The sequence below is a fragment of the Pistacia vera genome, unplaced genomic scaffold, assembly GCF_008641045.1.
Source record: "Pistacia vera cultivar Batoury unplaced genomic scaffold, PisVer_v2 Contig173, whole genome shotgun sequence".
Taxonomy (NCBI): domain Eukaryota; kingdom Viridiplantae; phylum Streptophyta; class Magnoliopsida; order Sapindales; family Anacardiaceae; genus Pistacia; species Pistacia vera.
In genome coordinates this window covers 1,034,221-1,046,705 of record NW_022195823.1, presented here as the reverse complement: position 1 = coordinate 1,046,705, position 12,485 = coordinate 1,034,221, and the positions used below count along the sequence as shown (strand labels likewise).

General features: G+C 37.0%; 2 protein-coding genes across 2 annotated transcripts; both read left to right on the top strand.

Annotated features, from left to right (window-relative positions):
- Window positions 1-1,467: 1,467 nt before the first annotated feature.
- LOC116125891 (ankyrin repeat-containing protein BDA1-like) lies at window positions 1,468-2,674 on the top strand. The gene is made up of 2 exons (XM_031411602.1): window positions 1,468-2,004; window positions 2,201-2,674. Exons 1-2 carry the CDS (start codon window positions 1,468-1,470, stop codon window positions 2,672-2,674), a joined length of 1,011 nt encoding a protein of 336 aa, XP_031267462.1.
- A 27-nt stretch (window positions 2,675-2,701) lies between these two features.
- Window positions 2,702-3,076, top strand: LOC116125890. Its single transcript, XM_031411601.1, has one exon. The coding sequence runs from the start codon at window positions 2,702-2,704 to the stop codon at window positions 3,074-3,076; it is 375 nt and encodes a 124-aa protein (XP_031267461.1).
- Window positions 3,077-12,485: the final 9,409 nt, after the last annotated feature.

Sequence of the window (12,485 nt, the reverse complement as noted above, 5' to 3'; positions counted from 1 at the left end):
AGTCTGCAAAACCCGTTGAAAAGTTGCATTTCTTTGATCCGCATGTCTTGCATACAGAATCTTGTTGTGTGAGTCATTGCGAACCTGCAGAGATGTGATAGGGTTGATCAAGAAAAAACAATGCCAAACATTTAAACCCAAATTCTTCCAGAAGAACTTGATTCTAAGCCAGGATTCACAAACATTTAAGAACTAATTTCTTTCACAGTAAGATTCATTGATATAGGAAAAAAGTTTCGTATATATATTTTCACCATATTAGAAATTCTAAAAAGAATTGCAAGAGTTGTTTGTCTCACTATAAGCCCCTGAAAGATAGCAAAATCACAACAGCAAGACTACTGTACTGTTACCATATTTTTTCTGTATTCTAATTTTATGGCTGAATTTTTACAAATATATTTTTTATCATTTGCTATATCATAAGCGTACAATTTTCATACCCTTTTTTTTATTGTACCATATTTACTAACTAAGCCATGGCTTTGGGCTGGGTTGCTTTCAGCCATCATTTTTATTCACTCACTTAGATTTTGTTGGCGGGTGGTGAATAAGCTGCTCATGGGTGTGATTTATATAGTTAGATGTTGCTGTTGTAAGAACAAACAACACCATGATCAGCTTATGGTGAGAGTTTAAGAAGACTAGATTCTACTTTTATGTATACATACAACTTTTGTTATATCCCATAACGACGTTAATGAATAAGAGCTTGAGTGTTTATAAACACATTAAGTAGATGTGTTTTAGATTACAATAAAGATTAACTTACAATTTAATCTTACAAACTCTCTCTTATAATTCTAACGTGGTAGCTTGCAATTGGTCAGTTCGCAATTAGTCAGACAGAAAAATTCATCAAAAACAAATTATGAGTTGTCGTGTTGAGGTTGTGAGAGAAAGTTTGTGAGATTGAGTTATAAGTGTAATATTACTCTCTAGATAATGGTATCGACATAAAGTCAAAAACCTTATTATTAGCTATAAAGGTGGCAGTGGGCTGTTTCGTGCCAAAATTTTATGGCCCATCATGCCATGCCACAGTCCACAAAAATGTGGGATTTGTCATGCCATGCCAGACAACAAAAACACAAGGCCCATGGCATGGTGGGGTATACCATGTCGTGTCATGCCTTTGTAGGCTGACCCACATGCCTTCGTGGGTGGGCATAGGCTATATTAATTTTTTTATTTTTTTTATTTCATGGGTTGTGCCTTGCCAACCCATGTGCCCAATGGTAGACCCACGACAAGGCCCACATGGCCCACGTGCCATGGTACGACACAAAATTTTCACGCCGTGCCATAGTGGGTTGTATCGAAAATTTTTGTCGACACGGTCCACTACCACCTCTAACTAGTTGTTCTCTTTTTATTCACTTATATTTATATTTTGAAATTCGAAATAACGGCCGTTATATTTGCCGTAACAAACTGTAGTTTGATACTGTTAACTAACAGTCAAGCATGAGGGGATGTGCAGCCACCTTGAGCACATTGATTCAAAATGATTCCTTCATTCTCCATAAAATTTCACTCACTGCCTTCGCTGAAACTCCCTTACACATCTCAGCTTTGCTTGGTCATGTTGAGTTCAGTAAGGCTCTTGTGAACCAAAGGCCTCAACTTGTCACGGAGTTGGACACTTTCAAACGCTCACCTCTTCACTTAGCTTCTGCTGAGGGCCACACTGAAGTTGTCAAAGAGTTGTTGCAAGCAAATAAGAATATGTGCTTGCTTGCTGATCAAGAGGGCAGAATTCCTCTCCACTTGGCTGCAATGAGAGGGAGAGTTGAGGTGATACAAGAGCTGATAAGTGCAATACCTAAGTCGGTCTTTGAGAAACTCCATGGAGAAACAGTTTTACACTTGTGTGTTAGGTATAATCATCTGGATGCTCTGAAACAATTGGCGGCATCAGGTGATGATAAGGAGTTTCTCAACTCCAAAAACCTTGAAGGCAACACTGTCTTGCAAGTCTCTGCCATGTTGAAGCAATTGGAGGTACCAGCCCTGTCTTTTGCTTTGCTTCAATTTAGCATACTACTTTGTCAATTATCATTTTGCTCATTCTAATTTTATATTATTTTGTTCTGGGTCTGATATGCACAGATTTTCTTTTAATATAGAGTAGTTTCCACATATATATATATCTCAGTTACATTCTCTAATCATGATTATATGCATATGCTTTGTGCAGACTACAAGCTACTTGCTTTCAATGCCAAAAATAAGAGTAGATGTCAACTCCTTGATCAAAAATGACTTTGAAGCCTTTGATGGTAGCTCCACAAATGGCACACCTCTAAACAATATACAGAAAATCTTATTTACCGAGACAATGACAAAAGTTCAAAGCACACAATCAGTCACCAAAGTTCAAAGCACACAATCACCGAAAAAATCAAAAGCTTCTCTCAGGAAAGAAGCACAAGCTCTTGCAGCACCATCACTAACATTCAAATACTGGAAAAAGTTACTGAAGTACAAGAGTGAGTACTTTGAAAAAACAAGAGGCAACTTGATGGTGGTGGCCACTTTGATTGCAGGCATGAGTTTCCAAGTGGCGACAAATCCACCAGGTGGTTACTGGCAAAATGACACAACCAATGAAAAAGATCAAAGCTGCCCAAAGGGAAAAACATGCACAGCTGGAACTTCAGTACATGCATAAGCTCATTACGATGAGTACCACATGTTAATGGTTCTCAGCACTCTTTCATTCTCAACTTCACTAGGCATTATATTGTTGCTTATAAGTGGAGTACCTCTCAGGAATAGAGTTTCAGTGTGGATTTTGCTGGTAGGAATGTGGGCTACAGTGCTGTTTGTAGCAGCTGCATATTATTTCTCAATCAGCTTGGTGGTACCACATGGTCATGATAAAATATTTGATCTTATTACTTATTGGTACCCAGAGCTTTGGGGTGTTTTGCTTGCAGCCATAATTTTGATTCACTTACTTAGATTCCATCGGTGGCTGGCGAAGGAACTGTTCATGGGTGTGATATATGTTCTTAAATGTTGCTGTTGTAGGAACAAACAACAGCATCATCAGCTTGCGGAGAGTGTTTAAGAAGTAGACTTCATTAATTGCAGACTCATAATAGATAATATCTATTCACTTGGATATAGTCAGTTAAAGTTTTATTTGCAGACTCATAACAGATAATATCTATTCAATTGGATGTAGACAATTAAAGCCTTATTGCAATTGAAGTAGAAAAGATTGTCAATCATCCTCTGTTTTCTCTTTTGTTGACTTGTATTTATATTTCATTGATTACTGTTATGAACAAATTTATAGTTTTTTCTTCTTTTTGTCCTCAGTATTAATATATTCATCACCAGCTAAGAGATAATATGTAAAGTTTGATTTTAGAGTAAACTTCAGACTTATACTTCCTTCTTTTACAACCAACAACTGAAAAATCTAACTAAATAAATAATAAAGATAGATTGACAAACCCTTCTCACTAACTTTCTTTCGACGTGGCATGTAACTTGCATTTGGTCAGACAAGACCCATTTTCGGGCAGGTGAGACCCGTTGTGAGCTGAGCAATTGCGAACTGTTACGTCGCGTTTGTGAAAGAAAGAAAGTAAAAAAGGTTTGTCAGCGTAGTAACCAGCAAAATCTAAGCATATGAATCAGGAGCACAGCTTTCTACAGAGAAGAGCCTTTGTTGAAATTGAGATATCCAAAGAAAACTGAGATGTGGAAAGGCGTTTCATTGAAGGGGACGAGTGAAACTCTGTGAAGACTGAAGAATGAGAGGATCTTGTTTTATGAATCTGTTCAAGGTGTCTTCACCCCTCACGAGGCCTGCTTCAAAGAGCTTAATTATCAACTCTTTAATCCATCTCTTTTACTCTCCTTTTCTTTTCCCCATCTCTAACTCTTTAACAGTTTGAAACTGGCAAAAGTTACATCCAGGAAAGGGCCTGCCTTTTAACTCACTCATTAAATACTTGCAGAGCTTTGTCCAAATTGATTTTAATTTTGCAGCACCCGGATGGAGCACTGAAGACGACAATTACTAGTCTGTTGACAATTACGTTATCAGAATGCTCTAGTTTTCAATTTGAGTTGAACATATTCAACATGACATCACAACTGGCAGGCATAGTATAGCAGCAGCAAGATAGAAAGTAACAACTAAAAATAAAACGAAGAATGGCAACTTTTAAAAATAATTCAATAAAGCAACAGTCAGATGTCTGTAACTGTTGAACGTGAATCTTAAATCGTGAAAATTCAATCCCCCTGGANCCGAGTGTGCAATGTGATAATTCTCCTTGAATTCAAGCAAATTAAGCAAGAGATAGAAAGGCTTGTACCTCATCATGTTGCTGCAATATAGCAGATACTTGCAAGATAGTGTTGCCTTCAAGGTTTTGGGAGTTGAGAAACTCCTCATCTTCAACTGATGCCACCAATACTTTCAGCGAATCCAAATGATTTTACCTAAAACACAAATGTAAAAGGCATATAGTTGGTTATTTCCATAAGCAAACGCATATTCAAGGTTAAGCCACGCGATGACATTTTACTTGTGTGTAATATGTCATGTTTTTAAATTTTCCGCTGCAAGACTTATGTTTTTCTATCATGTAGTTTAATTCGTGTTTTCTTTGGATTGTAAGGAATTTGAAAATGTCTTATACCATATGTTTTCCCTTGGTTTGCAAGAAAGTACTGTGTATGTTTATGATGAATGCATGAGGAAATGTTGATGAAATTGATTTGGAAACAGGTTTAGCATATTTGATGGTTTTTCCACATGGCACTAGTGATGGCAATCAGCTGGGCCGAGACCGGATACCCCTTGGCCCAGGCCCAAGCTCGATCTCATGACAAAGGCCCAAGCCCGGCCCGGGCCCTTCACAAGTATGATAGATAAAGCCCAAGGTCGGCTCGACGGGCTTTTTGTAACCTTAGGCCTAGCCCAAGCCTGCTCATTTTTATAATGTGAATTTTTAAATATTAATAAATTTCATTTTTTTTTTATATTTTTAATTCTAGAAACAATTTTTAAATATTAATTTATTTTTTAATACTTACCAAATATATAAATAATTTTTCACAAAGTGCATCCATCCATTCATGTAGGGTTTGCAAAAAATGACTATATATATGTAGGACAATCTTGTAATTAAATATATAATATAAGGGTAATTTAATATAATTAATACTAAAATTGTTGGGTCAGACTGGGCTGGAGGTCGGACCCTAAAGTCAGGCCCAAGCCCAAATCCATGCCCGCAAACATCAGGTAAAGCCCGATTTTTTTTAGGCCGGGCCAGGCTAGATATCCAAAAATATCGAGCCTATTGCCATCTCTATATGGCATCTCTCCGTCATAGTCTCATGAGTATGTCTGAAGCCTATGGGATAGGGAAGGCCGGGACAAGTCTTGTAAGTTGGGTATTTCCACAAGAAAACGCATTCTTTTTATTATTGACTACTCGGTCAACCATGGATAACGGCCGGGATGCAAAGAAGTTCCTGTTCACATGGAAAGGATCCAATGAAGTTCCCGGAAAATTTCAGCATCATTAGAAGTCGACAGATAGCTAGCCTAGAACTTCAAAAGTAATTTGAAAAGTCTAAAAGCTTAAACTTTTAAGTTTATATGCAAGTTCCTGGAAGAATATTTAAGCTTTGATCCAATAATTGGACATGACATGATCACGTTTCTAGCTAGACTTTTGATGATTTTTGGTGTGAACATACGCATGTCTAAAAAGTAAGTGGTCGGTCCAATTGATGTCGTCTCTCAAATTATAATTTCCAAGAAGTTGTTAACCTCTTTGCCCATATTGCTTCCAAATGAAATTGATGAAGGAAATGTATCTAGAAATATATAACCTCAAGCAAATAATAATGATAAAAGGAGTTGACTCACAAGTCCANTTAGTCAAGTTCCTCTCCAAAATAAGGTTGTTTAGTTGGGATTTTGATAATTGGGGATGTGGACTTCAATCGCATTGATAGCGGCTACCTACATTTTCTCAATTCGCATGGTTCAGGTGCACAATGGTGAAATATTTTCTGATTTTGTTCGCGTATGCTCCCATAGTTCAGTTGCGCACCTTCAAGAAATATGGTTGGCTTTGATAAACTCTTGTATCACCTCATTGCAGTCAAATGCAGAGGGATTATTCTACCATTGTTAGAGTCATGAAAATGACTCTATTTTGATGATAGAAAAACCCTCTGTGTAATTAAATTGAAGTTATATTGAGATAATTAAAGAATTTATTCACGAAAACTAGCATCCTAATGTTTCTTATGAATTTAGCATATTTGGAATGAATTTGGAAATGGTGTGAGTTGATATTAGGTTGTGGTTTATGGATTATGGGTGATTTTGTCTTATTTATGCTATTCAGGGGGTAAAATGTCATGTTTTCAAGGGGTCAATTTTGTCACTTTTCAATCATGGAGGGATCCAATGGAAATTTTCCATATTTTGTATAAAAGGAAAGCCAAAGGTCGTATATTGGTGGCTGCCGCCCACCAAAACCCTTCACCTTCTCCGACCAAGCTCCGAAAAGCATCTCTGACAACTCTTCAACTTCCCATTACACTGATCTCCACCATCTATCACCCCCTGCTGTTGCACGACGCTTCATCTCCCCTCATCGGCGACATTTCAGCTTCCGATGGCTTTTCTCCCATTTTTCGGTAGCCTCCCACTTCCCTGGTGGTTGTTCTACCTTCCCCACGCTTAGATCCACCTTCCTCCAAGTTTCATCAACATCAAAATTGCCGGAATCCACCGTCGTTGTCGCTACGACTTTCAGCTTCCATGCCAGTTTTCATGCACTTTTTGGGGACGTTTCACCTTCCAATTAGCCGATCTATCATCCCCATCACCTGATCTATCTTTCGGTACATTTGGATCCCATTTCGGCCACCACTCGCCAAAAAACTAACGTATTCCGACGAGTTGCGACTGTTCATATTCTGGGCTGTCCGTTGGTCGTTTCTGCTCCTTTTTCACATGATTATATTGTCAGTTACTTTCTCTTCACCATGACCAGCCCCATTTTTGACTTTTCAGCCTTCGTCGACACCACCATGAGCGGTTGAGCTCCCAGTTGCTTGTTACGGTGTAGGTGAGATCAGGATCGACACTCATGGATCTTCTTTGTAGTTCTCGACTAGTTGGATGAGCTCGAATGTTGGACATTTGGTTAAGTTTCTTGTATTCAGATTATATTTGTTTTCGTTTCAGTTTGTTTGCGATGCTTTAATATTATTCTGATGCTCGACGTGCTGAATTGATAATGTCCATTAAGAACGTTTGTTGATATACAACTTTTTGCATTATTGAATGTTGATTTGAGATTATTGAATGTTGATTATGGCTTTAAATTGCTTCGGTACTGATTGCAATCAAGTTGTATTAGCGTTCAATATCATTTCTACTAGGAATGCATTTGTTGTGTAATTGGTTGATTGGATGATACAAGTTGATAGGTTGTACTTGTTAGCGTTTACCAACTAGTATTGTTTAAGGGTTTAGCGTTTTTCTGTTAGTCGATGATAGTCTTTAACCAATTGATATGTAACTAAGACGACGGGGAGACAACATAGATTATACCTAGATTGCTGGGAGATGTTTTTATTGATTTGCCTAGCCTTGTAGGTTTAGGAAATCTTAGAGTGTGGAGGAGAATTGTGAGAGTTGGTCTTGAGTCAAACCAAAACCGTAGCGACAATGTTTTTATTATAAAGTCTTAACTAGTTTTAATTTCAAGCTTTTATTATTTGCATTTAGTTTGTTTAGTTTAATCAATCAATTTGCCAATTTTGCTTTCATTAACTCAAATATACATTAGGTTGTTAGTCTTTGCTCCCTATGGATTCGACCCTTCTTATCGCTAACTACGGTACTTAGGTTTAATTTTATTGTCGTGACGACCAGTTCGACAACCATCTTGATCAGAAACCACTAGACAAAACACCATCATGTGCTATAATTTAAGCCTGCGATTAAAGCAGCCTGACTCTTTGGCAAGTTCTGGTTATCCATTCCCAGAAGAGCCTTGCTGGAATCCTCATAACCACAGAAATCAGAGATGTGTCGATCTTCTTAATTTTATTAGTCTAATCAAGGTATCTGTCAGAAGCTAATCAGAGAGAGGCAAGAGCAGCAATTAATTTGCCAAGAGAATGCTAAGAAGAAGAGAAGAGGAATTACAATTGTAATCTGTATGTATTTCATTGTGTTTATATGATTATACAAAGTCTTATTTATACAAAGTTTAAGAGTATAAACTAGGTAATACAATATTGCACCTTAATGGTGAGATTACATGTAATCAACCTATTAATGGAGAATGATTCAAGATATCAAGCCTTAATCCCAGCTTGCCATTTTGTACATTCGTAATATTTTCTTTCCAAATTACATCACTCCCCCTCAAGCTGGTGGTTTGTAGATGTCGAAAACACTGAGCTTGCCAAGCCAATACGAATGCTGTCAACTACATAATGGTTTTGTAAAGATATCTGCTGGTTGTTTTGAGGTGCGAATATGCATGGTCTTGATTACCCCTTCTTGAATTTTATCTCTGATGAAGTGCCAGTCAATTTCAAACTACTGCATTGTCTTTTCATGGAAAACAAGATTTGCTGCAATGTCGTTTGCTGTAACGACTCCATTCCCATCAAAATATGCATAGTAAAAGTACATGTAAAACAACATAAAAAGTTGGGCCCAAAATTTTCTTTTATTAAACATATGTATTCTTTATACAAATATATACAAGATTTGTATCATATGCCAAAACTATCAAAATAGGGTGGACAGTGTAGCCAATTCTCTTCGTGTGCCGATGTCCATCCGACCGTGTCCTCATCTAGAACCTGCAAAAACAAGGTCCAACTCAATTACTGTTATGTGAAACTAAATACACACAACTCAATTAAATAAACACAAAAACAAACCTGAATAGCCATCACATGAGTTCTTGAGTTTGAGTGTCCCCCAAACACTAACAGGAATGGTAACTTGGTTTTTTATCCCATCAACAATTCTAATATTTTAAAAGATTAGTTAAAATATGTATAAACTGATCTTAATACTTTCGGTGAAATTTTTTTTTTTTAAATAAATCTCAGAGTCTCAAACCTCAACTTGTGTTAAAGTTTACCGCTCAAATTTGGCCGAACGACTTACACCTATCCAAGGTTTGGCAAAACAACAGATTGGTACCCAAAAGGTTTAAAAACAACAAATAGACACCTTCTGTCATGTGCTATTAGTGATTTTCGTTTGCTAATGGTGAAAAGACTAGAATGTCCTTGGAGAAATATTAATCTATTTTTTTAATTACTTTTAGACCTCTTAAGTTTATTAAATTCATCAAATACCCCCAAAAAAAAAGTTTAAAAATTAACAAAAACACCCCCACCTACCCATACTTGCCAGATTCCGACAACCATCGTCAGTGGTAGCCGGAATCTGTCACAACGATCTACACCACCACCAAAAATTGCCGGTACTTCACCGATCTGGCATTTTCCTGCCAGATCCACAGTGGATCTAGCCAGAAAGTGACGGCCAAATCTTGGTCATTGTTGATAGACAATGACGACCACATCTTTGATTGTCAACGATGGTCAAATCTTGATCATCTTTGACAGACAACGACGGCCACATCTTTGACTGTCAACGACGACCAAATCTTGACTATCTTTGACAGACAACGACGGCCACATCTTTGGCCGTCGCTGACGACCAGGATGGAGTGTTGCGGCAGTCGATGGCCGGAAAAGGCCAGATCGATGCGTTATGACACAGATCCGAATGGTCTGTGTCGTAACACAATTTTCTGGCCAGATTCTGGCGGTGGTGGCCTGAATCTGGCACTGCTGGTGGTGGGGGTGTTTTTGTCATTTTATAAAAATTTTATATATTAGAGTGTTTAGTTAAATTAGCAAACCTATGGGGCTTTTTTATAAATTTTTAAAAAACTAAAATATCAAATTTTCAAGAGTATTCTAGTCTTTTCACCATTAGTAAACGGAAATCATTAACAACACATAATGAAAGGTATCTATTTGTTATTTTTAAACTTTTTGGGTATCAATATGTTGTTTCGTCAAACCTGGGGTGGGTAGGGGTAAGTGGCTTCCCCCTCAAATTTTTGGCTAAATTATTAATAACCGTAATATACATTAATTAATGATGAGGGAGGGGCAGGGTGAATGTAGGCAGGCAGACTATTGGGAGTTGGAGTTGAAAGCGTGATACGTGCAGTGTAATTATTTAAGAGACAGTAGTACAGCTCAGAGACTCGTGCTCTGGGCGTGGCAAACAAAAGCGACAGAACCATTAGGAAAAACAAAAAACCCTAAAATTACAGGACAAAAGTCAAAACTCTCCGGATAATGCTTTCATGTTTTCATATCTATCACAAACATGCTATCTACCATATGCATCATCAACTCCCAATTACATACCTTCTTTTATAAAATTTGGTCATCCCTTCATTGAATACTCTGATTAACTGCCATTCATCTACTGCAGGAGTAACGACCTTTTTCAAATCTGCTTGCATAAACGTACGTACCATTAATGAGGTATTTAAAAATTTTTGCCCATCTGAGATGAATTATTCACTTAATCATTCCGTGAGTGGATCTAAGAAACTTAGAAAACCCTCACATCAACTGAGTTGAGATTCTTTTGAATTTCAAAATAAATTTTTTAATTTTTTTTCTTTTCTCTAATTTTTTTAACTAACTTTTTAAATATCAATAATTAAATTAAATTATTATTTTTTGTTAATATTTCTAATATTAATTCAATTTTAATGCAATTAAATTGTAATATAACAAAAATTAGATTTATTCATTTATCAAAAAATAAAATAAGAAATTACAACAATTATTGCCTTATTAAAAATCTTCCCAAGAAAAATCCAATTAGAACAAAAACTTAGTAAGGAAAAAAAAGTGTAATAATTCACAGTTAATTTACAAATTATAAAGTTACATTTTATAAAACAACTAATTTTAGAGTTGACTAGGACCTCCCTCATCTGTGTCATCTAAATTATAAAATTGAAATAATTCTATTAAAGTATCGTCGACAACCTTATATTGATCTTGATAACGTGACCATTCCCAATCTCCAAGATATGTGAGGACTTCAATCAATTTTCGTGAAAGTTTAGTTCTCCTGTCATTTAAAATTCTTCCACTTGCACTAAATGTTTGTTCGGATGAGACAGTTGAGACGGGAACAGAGAAAACATTCAGGGCAAATCTTGATAATACCGGAAAAATATATTTTCTGGTTTTCTAATATTAATCTAAGACATCAAAGTTGGCTCTTTGTTGTGAATTTGCTGGTAGCACATCGAGGGTTACCAGATATTGGTGAAGTTCATTACTTGGTAGTTGCATGTAGGACAATATATTTGTTGTTGATGCTTCTGAAGAGGAGGCTATGCTTCTAGTTCGTGTCCTGTTCGGCCTATTAAGTGCACTCCAAGAGTCGAAGTCTTCATTTGTGTCTTCTGATGCTCTTCCTCAAGTATTCGCCTCTTCGCTGGTTCCCATACTTGTTTTTATATTGCAAATATACCTCTGCAAGACACTGTCTTATCTCTCTTAGTCGATTGGTATATACTTCGTCTCGTAAATTTTCACTTAACGTGTCTAAACCATTTTCTAAACCATCTAATTTAATTCTAAGATAAAATATGACAGCTAAACAAAAAATAATAATAATAATAAGTTTCCAATATTTTTTAAATTTTAATTTTATTGCCTCTATTGGTCTCGCTAAAATTACGTTGTTTCTGTTTTTTTTTTTAAATAAATCTGAAATTTTTATAATTGTATGTAGAGTAAACGACATATTCCCACCCAAGGTTTGACGAAATCCCAAGTTAGTATCATTGGTTCCATTTATTCCAGATTCCCACCCTTAAAGTGATGGAAAAACGTTTGATGTAACGGTAAAGGGGTAAATTGGTCATTTTACATGGGCGGCGCACGTTAGCAGACCACCGCCTCTAACAGTCCTCCGGCGCACATTAACAGCCGTTGTTCCCGATGTTTTTTGCTCTTTTTCGACGATTCTTCCACCTAAAATCACCCTTGTCACCACCATTTGAACCCCCATCCTCTCCTCTACAAAACCATACCATTCACAACCCCTCATCACTTGCCAATCTCCGGCCACAGCAACCAAAAACGATCGATGAACATGAACTCTCGGTTGGCGAATGATGACGAAACGGTTGCTGGGGACATAAGGGGTTTTATAGATTTGGGGACGATGGTTGCATTGGTGGTGTCCAATTGGATTTTCATCGCCGGAATCGACCAGAATCTGGTGAAGAACACCGAAACCCTAAGCCTAACGATGCCGGTGATTGGAGAGGCAAATGAGTCGAGAACCAGAGGGGTTTTGGATGACGGACTACAGGAAAGGTGATGGAGGTGACTAGGGGGTT